General features: G+C 44.8%; 2 protein-coding genes across 10 annotated transcripts in view; one reads left to right on the top strand and one right to left on the bottom strand.

Moving 5' to 3' along the window:
* The window catches only part of spryd3 (SPRY domain containing 3), a 239,181-nt gene extending 230,131 nt beyond the window's left edge, over window positions 1-9,050 (top strand). For 3 of the 4 annotated variants that reach the window (XM_063037983.1, XM_063037986.1, XM_063037984.1), the window contains one exon: window positions 982-9,050. In XM_063037983.1, coding sequence (XP_062894053.1) covers window positions 982-1,116 — 135 coding nt within the window. In that variant the 3' untranslated portion in view covers window positions 1,117-9,050. The remainder of the gene's footprint in view (window positions 1-981) is intronic. The other variant, XM_063037985.1, reaches the window with a different exon arrangement.
* A 4,489-nt stretch (window positions 9,051-13,539) lies between these two features.
* Window positions 13,540-22,487, bottom strand: part of LOC134340356 (calcitonin gene-related peptide type 1 receptor-like) — a 122,903-nt gene continuing 113,955 nt past the window's right edge. For all 6 annotated transcript variants that reach the window (XM_063037512.1, XM_063037516.1, XM_063037515.1 and 3 more), the window contains 4 exons: window positions 21,852-21,918; window positions 21,487-21,705; window positions 17,001-17,042; window positions 13,540-16,440 (listed from right to left, as the gene is read on the bottom strand). In XM_063037512.1, coding sequence (XP_062893582.1) covers window positions 16,234-16,440; window positions 17,001-17,042; window positions 21,487-21,705; window positions 21,852-21,918 — 535 coding nt within the window. In that variant the 3' untranslated portion in view covers window positions 13,540-16,233. The remainder of the gene's footprint in view (window positions 16,441-17,000; window positions 17,043-21,486; window positions 21,706-21,851; window positions 21,919-22,487) is intronic.

A 22,487-nucleotide genomic window follows, 5' to 3' on the forward strand; every position in this document is an offset into this window, starting at 1 on the left:
TGAAATTGTGATTGCTGCACTCTTCAAAATGGCGTCTTGTAGATGAGACTTTAAACGAAGACTCTCTGTGCTCTCTTGACTAGATAGACAACATCTTGTAATGTTATTATGCAGAAGAGAATACATGTGGTGTCCCAATCAACATAACTGAAAGAGACACATCTCCAACATTTACCACAGTTTCAGCCTCAATCCCTTTCATCTCAACCTGTGCAAGGATACAGTCCCTTTGTCTGCCCCACCAGTCTCCACATTCAGTGGGTCATCCCTTATAATCTGCAGAGTTTTCAATTGGGATCCACCACCAGATGAATCTTCCTCACCTCTTCCCTTTCAATATTCCAAAGGGACCATTCCCCTCTGCAACTCCCTGGCCCACCCTTCCATCTCCTCCAACCACTGCCCTTCCATGCAGCATCTGTCATTCTACATCCACCCTCTTCACCATCCGGGGACCCAACGATGAAGCCACAATTCAATTGCACTATCCAATCTAGTGTTATACATTCAGTGTTGGCAATGTGGTCTCCTCTACACTGAAGAAATGAAGCACAGGTGTGTGACCACATTGTGACTGTTTTACAACTCTGTTCAGTTTCAAGGGTGGCCCTGGGCTTTAATTATCCACTCCCACACTGACTTCTCTGCCTTCACCTTCTTACATAGCTCTCTCCACAGACCCGCTGAGTGCTCCCAGCATTTTCTGTTTCAGTTCCTGCTGGCTAGCACATTAGTTTTTTTTTGCTTCAAATTGTCATGTCAGAGGACTGTTTTGTGTTCTGAGCAATCCTGATTTTGACCTTGCGGTATCCATGAAGCAGAATGTAAGTGGAGTTTGATTATGAACTGAGGAAGACACTTTCCATCAGGGCAAGTGTGCTGAAGCCTGAACTGAAATCAGCTTTTTCTGTTGCAGCATTATTTAGAGTTTTCTGTGTTCTATATGCCCACTGCAGGTATTAATTTAAAAATCTCTTTCAGGTATTTTTTACTCGAAATGGAAAGATAATTGGCAGGAAAGAAGCACCAGTGCCATCTGGAGGGTTCTACCCTACTATCGGAATGCTTAGCAATGGTGAAAAGGTTAAAGTCGACCTGCATCCATTGAGTGGCTGAGCTGTTCCCCTTTTCCTCACTGAATGCAGCAAGCAAATGCATGCTCTACTTCATACTGCCATCTACTGGCCATATCCGGTGTAGCCGGTAACTCCATAGAGGGTGCACAGCATTGACTGTTCTATTTGCCCATTTTATGTAACTCTGCTATTCTGTTAGTGTACTTAACAAACGGTTATATAGGGAAACTTATTAATATGATTTATTTCGACTTCACTTTTGTTCCATCCTGCTTTAAGACACTAAAATTCCATCACAGCTTTCAAATCTTTTGCAGTTACTATATTCTAAAACTAATTATTGATTACCTCAGTAACACACACAAGATGCTGGAGAAGTTCAGGTCACACAGCAGCTTTGGAGAATGATGAAGGCCAGCCTTAAAGCTGTCTGCTTCTTTCTCAACAACAGACCCAACCAGTTCCCCTCCACCACTACCCTCCTCTGTCTAGCGGAACTGGTCCTCACTCTCAAAAATGTCTTTTTCCTCCCACTTTCTCCAAACTCATGGTTGTAAAAATGAGCTTTTACTACGTGGAACAGTCCATGTTCCAAGCCTTCCCTGGTAATGTTCCCCAAATCTTCTGCGCTACATTGCCGACTGAGTTGTGCTGCTTTATACAACCATGCTGTGCTTTTCAATTTTATTAATTTTGCATCTAACTTCCATTTTGCACTTAAATTCACTTGGTCCATTTCTGACACCTTTCTCCTCTTTCGTGATATCTCTGTCTCCATCTGTGGAGATGAACTGTCTACCGATCTTTCATAAACTTACTGACTCCCATGACTATCTTGTCTATACCTCTTCCCACCCTGTCTCCTGTAAAAATACCATTTCCTTTTCTCAGTCCTTTCACCTTCGCTGCATCTGTTCTCAAGAAGAGGCTTTCCTTTCCAGAACATCAGAAATGTCCACCTTCTTCAAAGAACGGGGTTTCCCTTCCTCCACCATTCAGTTTGTTTGCCCACTGTGCAACGATGAGAACCACTCCAGTCATCTGTGATTTGTAGGGACAGGACTGGTCCATGGGTGCACAGGTGGATGGGGGTGCTAATCCACACTCAAAAAGTTATTTGGTGTGGATAAAAGATGGCAAACATGCTAAATTGGGGGTCACTGGCTTGGGCTTTCCTGGCCAGCCTAAGTCTCTCTGCTGCAATCGCCCTTTCTGCCCCATGTATCGCTGCATCCTTATGGAGGGAGGAGCGTCACTCAACCCGATCCTGGGTGATATGTTCCCATGTGTCTAGGTTGATGCCAAAGGCTTTTAGTGACGTTTTAAGGGTGTCTTTATAGTGTTTCCTTTGGCCTCTACTGGAATGTTTTCCTTTTGTAGTTCACCATAAAGCAGTCTCCTAGACAGCCAAAGGTCTAGCATTTGAGCTACGTGGCCTGCCCAGTGTAACTGAGACTGCATCAGGATGGTGTAGATACTGAGCAGGCCCACCTTGGTAAGTACCTCAGTGGCACCATATGTTAAAACATGGGCCATCACCTTTAATTTTACCAAAGAAAAAAATGGCTGCAGTCGCTTAGCACTTTAGTACAAAGGTGTTTATTAGGTGCGTTAAAAATTGAACTTACAAAAATGAGTGAAAATAATGAAAAAATACCAATATTTACAAAAAGATAGCTACAAGAAAACACAATAATAGCTCCATACCTAATCTTGTCCAGTGTGAACTCCTGGCAAGCCCCTATCTCCCTCTCTCACTCAGTACATAGCGCATACCTGATCAGCAGGACTGGTGAAGAGTCTTGGCCTGAAACATCGACTGTACTCTTTTCCATAGATACTGCCTGTCCTGCTGAGTTTCTCCAGCATTTTGTGTATGTTGCTTGGATTTCCAGCATCTGCAGATTTTCTCTTGTGTGTGATTACATGCCTGATAACTTGGCCTTCTTGAGAGGATTTGTAACCAACCTGCTGACAATGATAGAAAATAAGTCTTATAAGAAACTACCAAAGATTCTTTGCTGGCTTTTCTCCCACTTCTACCGAGTTACCCTGAGAGTCCCTTGAAGGGTTAGTCTCTGTTGCTTCAGAATGATGGCGCCCCCTTGTGGGCATGGAGGTACTGCAGGGCAAGTCAGGCCCACAGAGAGTCCATCCGCAGGCTCATGCTCTCGACCCATGTTCTGGTGTCTGGAGGAAGAAACCACAGCAGCTGCTCCAGAACAATAGCCTCACCAATCTCCTCTTTGCACTGGTCAAATTCGTCAGCAGTAAAGACCCCTCAGGTGGTGATATGCCTCAGTGGGTGACTCCCCTGGCAGAAAAGTGCAGGAACTGAAGTGTTGGTGATAGGTTTCTGCTTATGTCATATTTAGCCAGCATTGCCTCCCTCAGGTCAGGATAGTTGTTGGATATCTCTTCTATTGCAGTGTAGGCTTCGAGAGTTATACCTGTCATTAGTGGCACTACTTGGCAGGCCCACTTCTCTGGCCATTGCCATGTCTAGGCTATCCTTTCAAACCTGAGGAAATAGTTCCCAATACTGTCACCATGTTGAGAAGAACGCATCTTGGGACCCTTCCGCAGCAGAGCAGGAGGGTTGAAGGACTGGTCAGATGGGGAGACGGTTGACTTAAGCTGGGCGACAGCGTCAACAGACCTCTGCAGGCTTTAGCATTCCTTTCTGAAATCATCATCTCTCCTCTGCTGGGCAGAGAAAAATTCCCTGAACAGATATATTGGGGGGGTTTGGAGGTGATGCCACTTGACCCTTATAATTTTGGCCCTGGGCTGAAGTTCTTCCTCTTCTGAGGTCCCTGCTGTTTCCCAGGCATTTGCTTCATTTTTAGACTTGATTGGGGGTTAAGTTTCCTGACTTGGGACAGCAATCCCACTCTCCACTGAGTTGAACGCACCCCTTTGTGACTGGCCATCCCACTGCTGCCACCATTTTCCAGGGATTCTGTCTTGTCAATGTTGAGGGGCTTTCTGACGCAGACTGTGTGGAAATGGTTCCGTTTCTTGGCACGCCGTTGAAACACTGTCCATGTTTTGCAGATGTAAAGCAAAGTGGGAAGTACTGTGGCCCTGTACACCGTCAGCTTCCTATGTAGATTTATGCCTCTTTTGTTCCAGACGTTGGTATAAAGTCTGCTGAAGGCTGCGCTTTTGTAATCTTGGTGTTTACTTTATCATCAATGATGCTGTCTTGGGACTATGTGCTGCCAAGATATGTGAACCTGTTTAATGGGTTGAGTCCTTGACTGGTGATTGTGAAGTTTGGCTCAACATATGATTTCCCTGGAAATGGCTGATGCATTATTCAGTCTTGGTGTTGAGGGTCAGCCCAAGGTTGGTACACACATCAGAAAACTTGTTGACATGGCACTGCACTTCATCTTCTGAACCAGCATTGAAGGCACAGTCATCAGCAAAAAGGAAGCCTCTGAGATTGAACAGTTTCCCATCATGGGAATCTGATGCTGAAGCTTACATCGCTGTCTCTGAAGGCATCAGGCAACAACAGACTGAATAGCCTCGGCACCAGATGCAGCCCTGCTTGACCCCATTTGAGACGAGGAAGGGCTTGAATGTCTCACCATTGTCCTGAACTCTAGCTTGCATGCCAACATGGAGTTGCTGAACCATGGTGATGAATTTCCTTGGGCATCTGGCATGTGCTTTGTAGTGATCTTCCATCGACCCCTTCTGCTGAGTGTTGATGTCAGATGGACATAGCAGGAGAACAGGTCAGCGCTTTGGTTCTGGCATTTCTCAAGCAGCTACCTTGCAGCAAACATGTCGATAGTCCCACACTCTTTCCAAAATCCACACTGGCTCTCTGGTAGGAGACCCTAATCAAGGTGTGAGGCGAGACAGTTAAGAAGAAGTCTAGTGAAGATCTCGCCTGTGATAGACAGCAAGGATATTCCACAGTAGTTGTCACAGGACTGTTGGTCTCTCTTATGCTTATACAGGTGGGTGATGGATGCAACTATAAATTCCTCTGGAATGGTCTCTGCTGCCACATGAGTTGGAAGAGCAGTTGGAGCTTTTCTTTTGGCATTGCACCACCTTCCTTGTAGGCCTCAGCTGGTTTAAGATGGCTCTGGTGAATCTCAGTGACTTCTGGCTGGTGGCTGATGAAACAAGGAAAATAACTAAATACTTTGTTGATCTCTCTTTTTCTGGTAAACGATCGTCATGAGCAACAGTCTGTAACATTCCTTTGGACTTAGAGGCAATTTGATGTGGCAGAACCAAGACGAGGTGAGGCAGCAGGCCTGTTGCCGAGAGTGAGAAAGGCCTGAGGTTCGATTGATTTAAGCACCAGGCCGAATTGAGGCGGCAGGGTCCAGGCAACAGAACCGACATTTGGATGCCAATTTAAGCACGGGGCCAAATTGAAAAAAGTCAGGATAATGGAGTCCGAGGCGGGGAACAGGCTGGTTCAGCTTGCTGCAATGCTCTGTGCTGAAATAAGGGTCCGTGGACCAACTCTCTGTGGACTTCAGTTGAGAACGCCTTTTGCTTGCATTTATTGTTTGCATGATTTGTTTTTTTCTCTCTGCACATTGGGTGTTTGATCTTTTTTAATGTTTTTTTGGGGGGTTTCTTTATTTTGTGGTTGCCTGTTGGGAGAATAATCTCAAGGTTGTATAATGTATACATACATTGATGATAAATGTACTTTGAACTTTGGTATTGTGTCTGATCCAAGAGCTTTGCCTTTAGAGAGCTGATGTATCGCTGTCTGGGCCTCGGCAAAGGTCAGTAGAACATCATTGACAGGTACTTGGGGCAGGCGAATGATGGCTTCGTCACTTATAGTCAGAGGACGATACAGGACACTGTTAAAGTGCTCTGCTTACCTATGAAGAATTTTCTCTTTGTCCATGGTCAGCATGTTCCCATCAGCACTAAAGAGAGGGGATGATCCTGATGATGTGGGACCACAGAATTCTTTTAGTGCAACATAGAAGTTCTTTAAGTCATGCCTATCTGCATATGCCTGGACCTTATCAGCGTTATTACTCAGCCAGGTATCCTGCATCTGGCAGTTTGTGTTGTACAGTCCTTCGTATGTTATTGATGGCATCCTTCGCTGAGATGGACTTTCAGTCACTGAGGAAAGCTTTGTGGAGACGATGTTTCTCATCCAGCAGTTCGATGTTAACACAGTTTCAATCAAACTTGGCTTTTAGGTAGTAGGCCCCAAAATCTGTGTAGTAGTGTTGTAGATCAGTTCTCAAAGGGTTGACCAAGCAGTTTCCACATTCTGATTGTACAGGGGGCTGGAGTTTAAGCAATCTTCCAGAGTGCCAACAAAAGAATGCTTTATGTTGCTGCTTTGCGGTCGCCCTGGGGCTTTCTTTCCTTGTGGTTGTCTCTTGGGCTGGATATGAATGTTCAGTTCAGAAATGATGAGACAGTGGTCTGTCTAGTATTCAGCACTGCACAGAGATCTTGTCACCCTTACATCCTGTCTGTCTCTCTTCCTGACGATGACATAGTCAATTAGATACCAGTGCTTAGAGCGGAGGTGCAACCACAGAGTTTTGGTATGGGTGGGAAGGTAGAAGTCAGTGTTGGTGATCAACAATTCATGTTCAGCACGTCTGGAGTAGTAGAAGACCATTGCTGTTGCAGCGGCCAACGTTCTATTTCCTATTGACCCCATCCCAGGAGGTGCCCTTCCTCCTTCCCTTTCTCCCACGGTCCTCTCTCCTCTCACATATTCCTCCTTCACCCCTTTCTGTTTTCCACCCATCACCTCTGCTTCTTACTTCATTCACCTGTCACCCTCCCCCCATTTTCATATTCTGGCTTCTTCCCCCTTCCCTTCCAACCCTGATGAAGGGTCTCGGCCTGAAATGTCAACTGTTCATTCATTTCAATGGATACTACCTAACTTGCTGAGTTTCTCCAGCATTTTGTGCGTGTTGTTATGGATTTCCAGCATCTGCTGAATCTCTTGTGTTATTAATGACAACTACACATCCTTAGCATTTGCTAAGAATACTCCCCATTACTGTTTTCTCTCTGCACATCCCCAGGGTTATTAAACATCAATATTAGATGGCACATTGTAAAATAATCTATTTCCTTGTTGCTGTCTGCAAGCTGCTTTTGAAGGAATGTTTTCAAGGAGCCTTCTCATGGTTGTCAGTACAACTCTTAAACTTCCTGCAACAAGTGAAGTACCAATTCACTTAGTCTTGGTTTCAATTCAATACTCATCAGAGAGCATACAGATGTGAGCTGTCCTATCCCCACACCAGTGCCTTACTCACACTACCACAAGGCTGGTATTCCTACCCCCTTATTAAAATCAGTGTGTTAGTTGCCAGCTATCATGCAGTAAGGAAAGATAGAATTAAAAAAATGAGAGTTTATAGAAGCGTTTACAACTGGAGATTTCTCTTCAGCAGTGGGACACAGAATTGCTTTATGTTGGAAAGGTTTCTTGGCCCTTTTAAACTATTGCAATTCCTGGCCACACATTAACTGTCGCATTTACTGTGGCCTTGAGTCTTCTCAGATTTAGCAAGTTCTAGGAGTTGAAGCACTCACATAGTATACTAGCCACTGCCATTATGTCTGACTAGTGCTATCTGTAGAACTGAGATAAATACGTTACATCATGAAGTAGTGGGGATGAAGTGGCAGGGTTGAGGTGAGAAGTAACCACTAACTTCAGCAAAGTTGGTGAGCAGTGATCTGATTGCGGGGACCTTGGCTGAATTCTCTACCCCGCTGGCTCAGGACATTTAATCATTCCATTGCTGTCGGGATGAAATCAGCTAACTCAGCGGAGAACAGAGGCTATTTAAGTTCTGAGGTGTTTTGAGTTTGTGAATAAAATTTATGTGAAGAGGCAAAATCTTCATTTAAAGCCGTTTGGTATTAAAGTGCCTTTCAGATCTATTCTAGATTAGGTTAGTATACATTAAAAAATGCAACAGCAAAATACTGCAGTATTCACAATCTCATCCCACACACGTGCAATAGCAGAATATTGGATGGGGAGATGTGAACTGGGGTTTACTTGCATTGGGCATGCCCTTAACATTCAGGGATTGCTTAAAGTTTCATCCATCTCCCTAGACTTACAGAGTGATTTCCAAGTACACCACCTGTGACACAAATAACGGGATTTCTGTAAAAACAGGCACGGGTGAGTTTTAATGGCAAAGCTGTAGCTGGCAGGAAGCCCTTGGGCTCTGCTGGTACTGGAGGCATTTTAAAACTAATTGACCCAACCCCATCAACCACTAGAGAAGATGCAAGAGCGATTAAAGAATTCGAGTGAACCCAGCTAAAGACTTCACCATTTAATTCACTTTCCAGATCCCTGCCTTCCCCTGAATATCCCGTTTGCTTCCCCCCCAGCCCCTACCAACACCCTGTCTGAGACTCTGGTGATTTTGTCCCTTCATAGGCTCCATTTGTACTCTGGAGCCATTGACATTTTGTAAACGTACTCTATGTTAGATCCTTCCAGCCAAGCAGCACAGGTGTTTCTTCATCCAATGGAGTTGGATTTAAAGACTCCCCACATAACCCTACCCTTTATTATGGTGGTCCCACAGGGTGAACAGAAGGCAACACTGAGCTGTTCTGCTTTATTTGCTGTGTATTAAATGCAATGCACTGAGGTAAAGGGACTTTCAAGTGGCAAGTATTTAATTTTTTTATAATAAAACAATTGGAGTTTTGAGTGATTTCTGTAAAAATATTGTATGTCAAACTGAAATTCCCGGAGGGGGCTAAAATAGTTCAAATTTTTTTTTAATTTAATTTTTCTCCAACTGAGCTTTGATATCATGAGTGGTTGTAAATTGCTTATTGATTGTGGATGTGTTAGACAAAAGTCTTGACTCAACAGTCTCCTACCAGCTCTTTTGTACCAATAATCAACTGTGTGCACTATTATATCAGAGGAAATGTACATAATTCAGATGTTTATATGCTTTAATTAAAATAGATATTTCCATAATGGTATTTTGTCTCTGACCTTTATTACTGTTAACTGTATAAAATATATCACCACTGATACTGTAACTTAGACTGCCGAATATCTTGGATTAGAATGGAACTTGACTGCGCCTGCCCAAGTTCCCCCACCCCCACCCCCCGGGACAAAGCTTAAAGGTCCCATTACACTTTTCGACCAGGGCATTATCTCAGATATCCTCAAACCAGATTGCTAAAGCTAATATCTGGTCTAAATTGACTACTGCATTCCCCACATTGCATTGACTAGCTCTGGAAGCAGGCCTCACTCCTGGAACTGTAAAGAGAAGCAAGTCAGGGTCATGAATTGATATAATGAATTTGATGCTTTTGGGTGATTTTTTTTATTGTTTGTACAGCAGTGGATTAGTTAAAAAGCTTGTCAGACAAATACACATGAAACAACATTGCAAGTTTGCAATGCTAAAATGTATTCATAACACTTGATTTTTTTTTAGAAAAGACCTTTAGATCTGAGGACATGATTTATTCAGGGAATGTTCCTCAGTGTAAGTGAAGAGTTTGGGACAGTGGATGGTCGCCGGTTAAACTAATCTGACAGTGGAATACACCAGTCGAAAAGTCAGAGAGAAGTGCAGAGAGCTGGGGTGGACAATTTACGCAAGCTGAGAATAGCTCTGAAATGGAGATAGGAAAACGAGAGACAAATGTAAAGCACTCCCAGGTTTGAAATTAACATGAGTAAATCCATAGTGGGTCAAAAAAAAGATTGGTGAGGTGCAGGCTTAAGTTTTTACATGGCCAATCTTTAGCAATATCCCTGGCTACAAGAAGCACAAGAAAGATCGCTGGAGGATGGGGAAGGAAATAAAAATAAACTGAGGGCGCTGAAAAGATATAGCAGGTCAGGCAGCATCTGTGCTGAGAGAAACAGGTTGTAGACACTTCGCTAGAACATGGAAGGATCTTCAACTTAAATTGTCAGTTTTATTTATTTGACCATGATATGGTGCGATCTGAATGTTTCTAACATTATCTATCAGTGGTGTCTTATAGCCCTGGAAAAAGGCAGTATAGACTAAGTCCATGTGATTAGAATTAATTATCTCGGATGGGCTGTCTGCAAAGGGCAAAAGGGAGGGGAATGCATGAAATGTACATACTATATATAACAGAAATTTCCTGATTTCTCAGCCCAACGAGGACATGCAATGCTGCATTTACTTCTGGGAAACAAAGTGAAGCAAGTGGAATTGTATCAGTGAGCAAACAAGCTGAGTAGAGCAAACCAAAATGATCTGGTCCACTTATGAAACATTTCAAATTGTTCAGGCACACAATAGGTTTGAGGTGGAGAGGAAGGCAAATTGAAAGCTCTAGCTGCCTGTGTGACTCGAGTGAGAGATTAACATGCTAGCAGAAAGTAGGATATGGAAAATCAGGTTCATAATTCAGGGGATTTGAAGTGACAATTACAGCATAAATATAATAGTGGCAGACAGAAAGCACTGTTGAACAGTTGATTTTCAGACTGGAGGGAAGTATACAGTGATGTTCCACAGGAACTGTCATTAGAACCACTACTCAGTTGAACTGGATAGTAACAAACTTCAAGATGATTACTGAAATGACATGATGCAGAGCAAACTAAATAGTGAAAATTGTCATGCGTTTTGGACTTGATAAAGGGTGTCAGCTTGAAATGGTGACTGTTTATTCCTCTCCATAGACGCCTGACCTGCTGAGTTCCTCCAGCATTGTGTGTGTGTTACTCTGGATTTCATAGAACATAGAATAGTACAGCACAGTACAGGCCCTTTGACCCACAATGTTGTGCTGACCCTCAAACCCTGACTCCCATATAAGCTCCCACCTTAAATTCCTCCATATACCTGTCTAGTAGTCTCTTAAACTTCACCAGTGTATCTGCCTCCACCACTGACTCAGGCAGTGCATTCCACACACCAACCACTCTCTGAGTAAAAAACCTTCCTCTAATATCCCCCTTGAACTTCCCACCCCTTACCTTAAAGCCATGTCCGCTTGTATTGAGCAGTGGTGCCCTGGGGAAGAGGCACTGGCTTATCCACTCTATCTATTCCTCTTACTATCTTGTACACCTCTATCATGTCTCCTCTCATCCTCCTTCTCTCCAAAGAGTAAAGCCCTAGCTCCCTTAATCTCTGATCATAATGCATACTCTCTAAACCAGGCAGCATCCTGGTAAATCTCCTCTGTACCCTTTCCAATGCTTCCACATCCTTCCTATAGTGAGGCAACCAGAACTGGACACAGTACTCCAAGTGTGGCCTAACCAGAGTTTTATAGAGCTGCATCATTACATCGCGACTCTTAAACTCTATCCCTCGACTTATGAAAGCTAACAGCCCATAAGCTTTCTTAACTACCCTATCCACCTGTGAGGCAACTTTCAGGGATCTGTGGGCGTGTACCCCCAGATCCCTCTGCTCCTCCACACTACCAAGTATCCTGCCATTTACTTTGTACTCTGCCTTGGAGTTTGTCCTTCCAAAGTGTACCACCTCACACTTCTCCGGGTTGAACTTCATCTGCCACTTCTCAGCCCACTTCTGCATCCTATCAATGTCTGTCTGCAATCTTTGACAATCCTCTACACTATCTACAACACCACCAACCTTTGTATCGTCTGCAAACTTGCCAACACACCCTTCTACCCCCACATCCAGGTCGTTAATAAAAATCACGAAAAGTAAAGGTCTCAGAACAGATCCTTGTGGGACACCACTAGTCACAATCCTCCAATCTGAATGTACTCCCTCCACCACGACCCTCTGCCTTCTGCAGGCAAGCCAATTCTGAATCCACCTGGCCAAACTTCCCTGGATCCCATGCCATCTGACTTCCTGATTAAGCCTACCGTGTGGAACCTTGTCAAATGCCTTACTAAAATCCATATAGATCACATCTACTGCACTATCCTCATCTATATGCCTGGTCACCTCCTCAAAGAACTCTATCAGGCTTGTTAGACATGATCTGCCCTTCACAAAGCTATGCTGACTGTCCCTGATCAGACCATGATTCTCTAAATGCCTATAGATCCTATCTCTAAGAATCTTTTCCAACAGCTTTCCCACCACAGACGTAAGGCTCACTGGTCTATAATTACCCGGACTATCCCTACTACCTTTTTTGAACAGGGGACAACAGTCGCCTCCCTCCAATCCTCTGGTACCATTCCCAAGGACAACGAGGACATAAAGATCCTAGCCAGAGGCTCAGCAATCTCTTCTCTCGCCTCGTGTAGCAGCCTGGGGAATATTCCATCAGGCCCCGGGGACTTATCTGTCCTAATATATTTTAACAACTCCAACACCTCCTCTCCCTTAATATCAACATGCTCCAGAACATCAAACCTCACTCATATTGTCCTCACCATCATCAAGTTCCCTCTCATTGGTGAATACCGAAGAGAAGTATTCATTGAGGACCTCACTCACTTCCACAGCCTCCAGGCACATCTTCCCACCTTTATCTCTAATCGGTCCTACCTTCATTCCTGTCATCCTTTTTTTCTTCACATAATTTAAGAACGCCTTGGGGTTTTCCTTTACCCTGCTCGCCAAGGCCTTCTCATGCCCCTTTCTTGCTCTTCTCAGCCCCTTCTTAAAGCTCCTTTCTTGCTTCCCTATATTCCTCAATAGACCCATCTGATCCTTGCTTCCTAAACCTCATGTATGCTGCCTTCTTCCACCTGACTAGATTTTCCACCTCACTTGTCACCCATGGTTCCTTCACCCTACCATCCTTTATCTTCCTCACCGGGACAAATTTATCCCTAACATCCTGCAAGAGATCTCTAAACATCGACCACATGTCCATAGTACATTTCCCTGCAAAAACATCATCCCAATTCACACCCGCGAGTTCTAGCCTTATAGCCTCATAATTTGCCCTTCCCCAATTAAAAATGTTCCTGTCCTCTCTGATTCTATCCTTTTCCATGATAATGCTAAAGGCCAGGGAGCGGTGGTCACTGTCCCCCAGATGCTCACCCACTGAGAGATCTGTGACCTGACCCAGTTCATTACCAAGTACTAGATCTAGTATGGCATTCCCCCTAGTCGGCCTGTCCACATACTGTGACAGGGATCCATCCTGGACACACTTAACAAACTCTGCCCCATCTAAACCCTTGGAACTAATCAGGTGCCAATCAATATTGGGGAAGTTAAAGTCACCCATGATAACAACCCTGTTATTTTTGCACCGTTCCAAAATCTGCCTCCCTATCTGCTCCTCTGTATCTCTGCTGCTACCAGGGGGCCTATAGAATACCCCCAGTAGAGTCACTACTCTCTTCCTGTTCCTGACGTCCACCCATATTGACTCAAAAGAGGATCCTGCTACATTACCCACCCTTTCTGTAGCTGTAATAGTATCCCTGACCAGTAATGCCACCCCCCTCCCCTTCCCCCCCCCCATCCCTTTTAAAGCACTGAAATCCAGGAATATTGAGAATCCATTCCTGCCCTGGTGCCAGCCAAGTCTCTGTAATGGCCACTACATCATAATTCCATGTATGTATCCAAGCTCTCAGTTCATCACCTTTGTTCCTGATGCTTCTTGCATTGAGGTACACACACTTCAGCCCTTCTACCTTACAGAATTTACACCGTTTATTCTGCTTCTCTTTCCTCAAAGCCTCTCTATATGTTAGGTCTGGCTTTACTCCATGCACTTCTTTCACTGCTCTATCGCTCTGGGTCCCATCCCCCTTGCAAATTAGTTTAAACCCTCCCGAACCATGCTAGCAAACCTACCTGCAAGGACATTGCTCCCCCTCGAGTTCAGGTGCAACCCATCCAATCTATACAGGTCCCACCTTCCCCAGAAGAGATCCCAATGATCTAAAAATCTAAAACCCTGCTCCCTGCACCAACTCCTCAGCCACGTATTCAACTGCCATCTCCTCCAATTCTTACCATCACCGTCACGTAGCACTGGCAGCAATCCTGAGAACGCCACCCTTGAGGTCCTATTCTTCAGTCTTCTGCCTAGTTCCCTAAACTCACATTTCAGGACCTCATCCCTCTTCCTGCCTGTGTCGTTGGTCCCAACATGTATCACGACTTCTGGTTGCTTTCCCAGGATGTCGTGCACCCGGTCAGAGACATCCCGGACCCTTGCACCCGGGAGGCAACAAACCATGCAGATGTCCTCATGTCCACAAAATCTCCTGTCTGCTCCCCTGACTATAGAGTCTCCAATGACGAAAGCTCTTCTCTTCTCCGTCCCACTCTTCTGCACCGCCGGGTCAGACTCAGTGCCAGAGGCCCTGCCACCGTGGTTCACACCTGGTCGGTCGTCCCTGCCAACAGTATCCAGGACGGTAAACTTATTATTCAGGGGAATGGCTACAGGGGTGCTCTGCACTACCTGTCTGCTCACCTTCGCATTCCCCCCTCTGACTGTCACCCAACGACCTGCAATTTCCAGTATCTGCAGAATCTCATGATTCATTCAATAAAATACTTCTTCATTTAGCATGTGAAATAAATCCAGGACAAGTACTGCATGGCATTAATTAACTCAACATAATGTAACAATTTAGCCAGCCGGTGGCGTGGTGGTACTTGCACTGGACCTCGAGGCAAGTGTCCCAGGTTCGAGTCTGGTCCGCTCCTTGTACACTTCCCACCCGCGCTGGGCTGAGCGTCAAACTAACAATTCAGCCTCGGGGGGGGGGGGAACAAATGCTAAAGAAACGGTAGCGTTGCTGCCCAAGGTGCGGAAAGGAGCAACAATGTAACAATTAAATCCAGGCCCTTATTCTGTCTTTTCATCATGTCACTAGGGCAGGATCACCGCCAATGTTGTCCCTTGGATTACTGTGGTCTTGTTCCATACAGATTTTAGAGAGAAATCCTGAAAAACTTAAAGATCAGAAAATGGTTATTGAGTAAAAGCTTTTCTTGGACGAGCCAGTGGTGGCGTGGTACCTGGTGACATTGCTTTTTCAACATATGACCATTTTATGTGGATAATATAAATAACAGGAGTGTACAGTCAGCTACCATGGGAGCATGATTCAATTACTTGTTCCAGTTGAGGTAATGCTCAATCCAGTCGCAGACTGATTTTTGTATACACAATCCTGAAACCTTCCTCCAATGCCAGTCAGCTCATAAGAATAATTCTGGGAAGTAACTGCAGAAGTCTTAACAATATTAGGGATAAAGACAGACACAAGTGTAAACCTCTAAAAATTAACATGCTCCCCTAATATGGGTACAATTTGAAAGAAGTCACTTAGCCAGACCCGGAGAAAGGGGCAGCAATGTACAAAGCTAACTTTAATCGCAATGTTTGTGATTCTTGGAGCAGCTTGACATGATTAATCCTTAACAATTCAAAGCAGGAGAATTTGAGAAAACAGCCACTTTAAATGAAGCTCCAATTCAATTGGTACCTAGGATAGCCTGCGTATTCATGGAAAGTAGTTTCAAATTTGGGATTTGACTATCCAAGTCCCTGAGTCAGAAATGTTCACTGGAACCATTTAAATCATTAAAAGACAAAGGAAACGATCATATTAGCCTCCCAAACAACAGTTGTAAAGTACACTTTGTGAAGCTTGGCAGCCAGGGAAGATACATAGAAACCGTCTTACATTGCTATCTTGTACATTACTGGTTAGAGTCAGGCAGTCACTCTGCTCAGAGCCATCTCATCTCAGTTTCTTCACAAGTTTCCCAAGGTCTTACAGAGCAATTTGGCAAAAAAAAAATGAAGCACCTTGAAACATTTTCCCACGTTGAAGCTGCTATCAAAATGCACATCGTTGAATTGCTCTTACCAGATCTGAAATTCCAACTTTAAGAGCTTTGCCCCTCAGATGATGTTTTAATCACCTTGGCCTGTCAAATTGTTCAAAGGAACAGGCGCAATGGGTTAGTTCCATAATCAAGTGTAGAGAGAGTTTTAATGGTACTTGTTCAACGGAACCAGAAGTAAGCTGCTATGTTCTGAAGAAAACGTCTGTGTATTTCCGATCCACACGGACTGCACCTCATTCTGTTAAATGGAGCTTGGAGCTATTACCACAATTCAAGAATACGACTTGCTATATATATATACACACACTTTCCCCTGTATATGGGAAAAAATCTTTAAAGGGGTTGGGTAAGGAAACCCCTCACACAGGGTTGCCTATTTCTTTCAGTGGGATAGTCTCACACCAGCTCTTGCCATTGGTTCGGTGGTTGCTGATGGACTGTGCCAGAGAGTTTCGGGTAATCTCTGACATTGATGTAGCATTGGAATGGGAACCATCCAAGTTATTAAACTGGTGATTGCTCTGGTCCCTATACTTTGACCAGTGCTTCTTCAATGCAACTTGTACCTGAAAGGAAAGAGTTCCGTTAGTAGTTTAACACAGTGGCAAGATCCAAGTATTCCCACTTTGTTCTACACTTTCCCAGGGATTCCCAGTCTCTGATCTCCCAAATCATCCTATGGATTCTGATCCAGTGAACTCCCATAATCATACCCACTTTTCCCATTCCCGGTCTCACATGATGTTGGAATGGCCTCCCTCCTTGTGGTTGGTGCGGCCTTGGAGGAGAGGAAAATAAAAAACATGCCTGCCCTAAATGGCCAAATACTAGCGAGAGAACTATATTAGAGTGATTATAGGAAAAGGAGATCCATACTGATCCTATCCGTGAGGGATGAAGCTAAGCTAGCCCTCTGGGTAATGGGCTTCTGCAGTTAACCTAATTAAGGTGTGTTGTTTATGGAGGGAATGAACTGGGACACAAAAGTTATTGATAATCCACAAGCAGAAAGACACACATATCCCTCCCCCTCAAATTCCTGATTTGAAGGTTTGCATTAGGAACACGAATTCTAATGAGCTGAGATGAACTCCCAGCAACAAATATAGTTGAAGATCATACTCACCTCTCCATTAAAGAAGCAGAATATCAATGTCACCAGTAAACCCTGTGAAACAAAACGGTATTAGTCGTGGTGGGTGTAAGTAACTGACTGAACTTCCACTTGTTTCTTAGCTGAAAATGCAAGAGATTTCAGTTCAGCTTGAAGATGCCTTTGCCAGTCTGAAATGGTTTGAAATAATTGGTCTGCAATAATGGGAGAACACAGGTACAGGCACACAGGAAATACCTGTATTCCAACCTTCTTGTTCACCTCAAAGTTCTCCTTAGTCCGCTTCTTGCTAATATACCACTTCCTGCTCTGGTAACAGCCAACACTCATTTCTACATGTATGTTGTTCCTCTCTTTTCTACTTTTATATATCGGTGCCCAGCTTCCTCAATTTCCTCACTTACCGACCCCAGTCAGTATGGATTCACAACACCTCCTACACAGTCACCATACAGCTGTGTGCTTAGCCCCCTGCTCTACTTGCTTTATGCTTGTTACTGTCTGGCTAAGCACAGCTCCAATGCTGTATTCAAATTTGCTGACGACACCACTGGGTGTTGGCCAAATCAAAAGTGATGAAATGGTATAGGATGGAGATTGAAAATCTGGTTGAATGGTGCCACAATAAACAACCTCCCACTCGATGTCAGCAAAACCAAAGAGCTGATTACCGACTACAAGGGGAAGAAGCTGGAGATCCATGAGCCAGTCCTCATTAGCAAATTGAAGGTGGAGAAGGTCAGTAACTTTAAATTTCTTGGCGTTATCATTTCAGAGGATCTGTCCTGGGACCAGCACGCGAGTGACATTACAAAGAAGGCACAGCAGTAGCTCTACTTTCTTAGAACATTACATAGATTCAGCCAGTCACCAAAATCTTTGACAAAATATCCTAACTGGTTGCAACACAGCCTGGTATGGAAACATCAATGCCCAAGAATAGAGGTGTCCACAGAAAGTGGTGGATACAGCCCAGTCTGTCACAGGCAAAGCCCTCCCAACCCTTGAGCACACTTACAAGGAACGTTGCCACGGGAAAGCAGCATCCATCATAAATGATCCCACCACCCAGGCCACGCTTTCCTCCCACTACTACCATTGGGCAGGAGGCACAGAAGCCTTAGATTTCTCACCACCAGGTTCAGGAACAGTTATTACCCTACATCCATCAGGGCTCCTTAAGCAGTGTGGACAGCTTCACTCACCACTACTCTGAACTGATTCCATAACCTACAGGCAACATACATCAAAGTTGCTGGTGAACGCAGCAGGCCAAGCAGCATCTATAGGAAGAGGCGCAGTCGACGTTTCAGGCCGAGACCCTTCGTCAGGACTAACTGAAGGAAGAGTGAGTAAGGGATTTGAAAGCTGGAGGGGGAGGGGGAGATGCAAAATGATAGGAGAAGACAGGAGGGGGAGGGATAGAGCCGAGAGCTGGACAGGTGATAGGCAAAAGGGGATACGAGAGGATCATGGGACAGGAGGTCCGGGAAGAAAGACAAGGGGGGGGTGACCCAGAGGATGGGCAAGAGGTATATTCAGAGGGACAGAGGGAGAAAAAGGAGAGTGAGAGAAAGAATGTGTGCATAAAAATGAGTAACAGATGGGGTACGAGGGGGAGGTGGGGCCTTAGCGGAAGTTAGAGAAGTCGATGTTCATGCCATCAGGTTGGAGGCTACCCAGACGGAATATAAGGTGTTGTTCCTCCAACCTGAGTGTGGCTTCATCTTTACAGTAGAGGAGGCCGTGGATAGACATGTCAGAATGGGAATGGGATGTGGAATTAAAATGTGTGGCCACTGGGAGATCCTGCTTTCTCCGGCGGACAGAGCGTAGGTGTTCAGCAAAACGATCTCCCAGTCTGCGTCGGGTCTCGCCAATATATAGAAGGCCACATCGAGAGCACCGGACACAGTATATCACCCCAGCCGAGTCACAGGTGAAGTGTCACCTCACCTGAAATGACTTTCCTTCCTCCGCCATCAGCTCTGCTCTCAAACGCATCTCCCCCATTTCATGTACATCTGCTCTCACTCTATCCTCCTGCCACCCCACTAGGAATAGGGTTCCCCTTGTCCTCACCTACCACCCCACCAGCCTCCGGGTCCAACATATAATTCTCTGTAACTTCCGCCACCTCCAACGGGATCCCACCACTAAGCACATCTTTCCCTCCCCCCTCTCTCTGCTTTCCGCAGGGATCGCTCCCTACGCGACTCCCTTGTCCATTCGTTCCCCCCCCATCCCTCCCCACTGATCTCCCTCCCGGCACTTATCCTTGTAAGCGGAACAAGTGCTACACATGCCCTTACACTTCCTCCCTTACCACCATTCAGGGCCCCAGACAGTCCTTCCAGGTGAGGCGACACTTCACCTGTGGTTGGAGGAACAACACCTTATATTCCGTCTGGGTAGCCTCCAACCTGATGGCATGAACATTGACTTCTCTAACTTCCGCTAATGCCCCACCTCCCCCTCGTACCCCATCTGTTATTTATTTATATACACACATTCTTTTTCTCTCTCTCCTTTTTCTCCCTTTGTCCCCCTCACTATACCCCTTGCCCATCCTCTGGGTCCCCACCCCCCCTTGTCTTTCTTCCCAGACCTCCTGTCCCATGATCCTCTCGTATCCCCTTTTGCCTATCACCTGTCCAGCTCTCGGCTCTATCCCTCCCCCTCCTGTCTTCTCCTATCATTTTGCATCTCCCCCTCCCCCTCCAGCTTTCAAATCCCTTACTCACTCTTCCTTCAGTTAGTCCTGACGAAGGGTCTCGGCCTGAAACGTCGACTGTACCTCTTCCTATAGATGCTGCTTGACCTGCTGCGTTCACCAGCAACTTTGATGTATGTTGCTTGAATTTCCAGCATCTGCAGAATTCCTGTTGTTTCCATAACCTACAGACTCACTTCCATGGAGTCAACAGTATTATTTATTTATGTGCACAATTTGTCCTCTTTTGCTCAGCGGTTGTTTGCCAGTCTTTGCTTATAGTCTTTAATAAATTCTATTGCTTTTCTTTATTTTCTTGTAATTACCTGCAAAAAAGTAAATTTCAAAATATGTATATGGTAACATATACATATTTTGATAATACATTTTGCTCTGACAATTTAGTATGAGTGCTTTTGTATCGGTTCCTCCTGCCCCATAATTAATCCAAATACCGCAACAATCTAAGCCTCTTCCTCTTGAATCATGCATCAAGTGTAGCAGCAATACTCCTGATCTTTTACTGTCACCAGTGATGTGGTACCCTGAGTTATGTGTAGGCTAAAATCTGCAAGATACTAATTTCTTTTTTTTTACTTAATCCCTTGCTCTTGAATGAAATCAGGACCTCAGCTACCCTTTCTGTCATTGCTACTAACCATACCACCACTGCTTCTGGCATAGCCGCTTCCCCTTGAAGAACATACCTGATGCCCCACAGTGATTCCAGCTTCCACTCCAACCCAGATTCCCCAAGTTTGAGCTCAGGCAACTGGAGACCCCTCTTAATGCTGATTTATACTTCTGCATCAAATCGACGCGGTAGGTACGGCGTAGCCGCGAACCCTACGCAGACCCTACGCGGATCCCTATGCCGTAGCCTGACGTGCACCTCTCCCAAAATGTAACTACGCATCGCGGCAACGCAGACCACAACAACTGTGATTGGTCCGCTTGGTAGCATCGCATTTCCTCCTATGCTGCAATAGCTTCCCATTGGGCGACTGAAGGGCAGGGAAGGAACTCTGGCTGCAATGCTTTCCATAAAGCTTTACAGACCTCCGAAATTATGGAGGACACATTTCGCTTTTACGAAAACAGACGCTCGCTTTAAACTTGTTTACCCAGAGAAACACTACCATGACCATGAAGCCTTGCACGGGCAGGTGTGTGCGCATGCGCGACATGCCCGAATTGCAGAGCGACGCAGACACACCAATGTACCAGTATAAACGCGCGTAGGCCACTTGCGTAGGTTACGGTGTCCATTTGACGCAGAAGTATAAATCAGCCTTTACACAAACAGTTCCCCAAAGACACATGAAGCATCCTGCCATTTCACATGTGCAGTTTGTGAGCAATATGTCTCAGTTATTCATAAGTTTTTTAAAAATCTATTTCCACTTTTAGAAGCTATATAGTTTAAGCTATTCATTTTAATTAGCATCTGCACTTTAGCACAGAACGTCTTCTCTGACATCAGAAGTCCATCGCTCAAAAGCTCCCATATTTAGTGCGCTATAGGAGCATTACTCTGCAGCATTAGTATCTACTAGCTTTCCACTGAGTGACTCCAGCATGGCATCAGAATCTGTTTGATTACAGATGTTAGGAACAGGCAGGATGATCAGATCAGCCGGGATTTTAATGAGTGACAGAGCAGGCTCAAGGGATCAAGTGGCAAACTCCTGCTAATTCTTATCTCAAATGCCATCACACAAATACAGCAAGAAGATGGGCAGTCATTCTAAAACAATTGCACTGCAGCCAACAAAAGACGCTTACCTGATAATGTGCAAAAACGTGTATCACATGATCATAAATCTTCCGAATCAGATGTCCTTCAGGTCTGGATGGAATCAGAATAAACTGAATCCCCATGAGCGGCACAAGGATCAGCGTGGCTCGGACAACCTTCATGTAGACTTTAGATTGTACGTGGTGTGTCACCCTCAGCTTGGTAATAAGGACACGAACAATGTTCAGCAGAAAGAACAGATTGACCTAGGGGCCAAGAATAACAGTCTAAAGAAACAAGGTCAACTAGATCAAGACTTAGCATCATTTCATGCTCTGTAACCCTAGAATCTCTATATAATGGTCTTTATCACTCCAGTTGCATTGATTTTAGAACGGAATAACATACTTACCAGTAATGCAGCACAGACTGGGCCATGGACAATGTACAGAAGAACAGTGTCAGAACTCATCCAGCAACTGGTGACAAGGAAAGAAAAGTGTCAAACACCGAGAGAGCAAAGATCCAGTGCCTAACTCATCCATTATCTTGAGACACTCAAAGAATAGATAGCCAGTTAAATGACCTCAGTGAATGACGTGCTCAACACTACAGAAGGTAACACACCAGTCTGCTTCTCATTATATGATTGGTTATTCCTGTTTGCTGTTAAGACATTGACTGTTCTATTGGTACCCAGTAGCCAGGAAATGGAAACAGGATAGAAACCTTGTGCAACTTAAGACCTACACTGGGATCTGGATTTCATTTGGCAGGGAAGCTTGGGGGTAGAGTTTGATAACGGGGCTCTGTGCTGAGGCATCGCAGTGGATTTGAACAGTAGGACTGCACAGTGCTACATGACAGTGGGTATTCTGCACTGGTCTCTGCATGGATCTAATGCTGGAGCTTTGCACTGGGCTTCATGGTGCGCTCATGGTGTCTTCCCTTGGACCACCTCTTTTAGTGAGGTGATTTATTATCTCATAAACATAAGAAAATGCATTGAATGATTTCCTTGAACTGAAATACCTTGCAGTGACAATCC

Source organism: Mobula hypostoma, chromosome X1, assembly GCF_963921235.1.
Source record: "Mobula hypostoma chromosome X1, sMobHyp1.1, whole genome shotgun sequence".
Lineage (NCBI taxonomy): Eukaryota > Metazoa > Chordata > Chondrichthyes > Myliobatiformes > Myliobatidae > Mobula > Mobula hypostoma.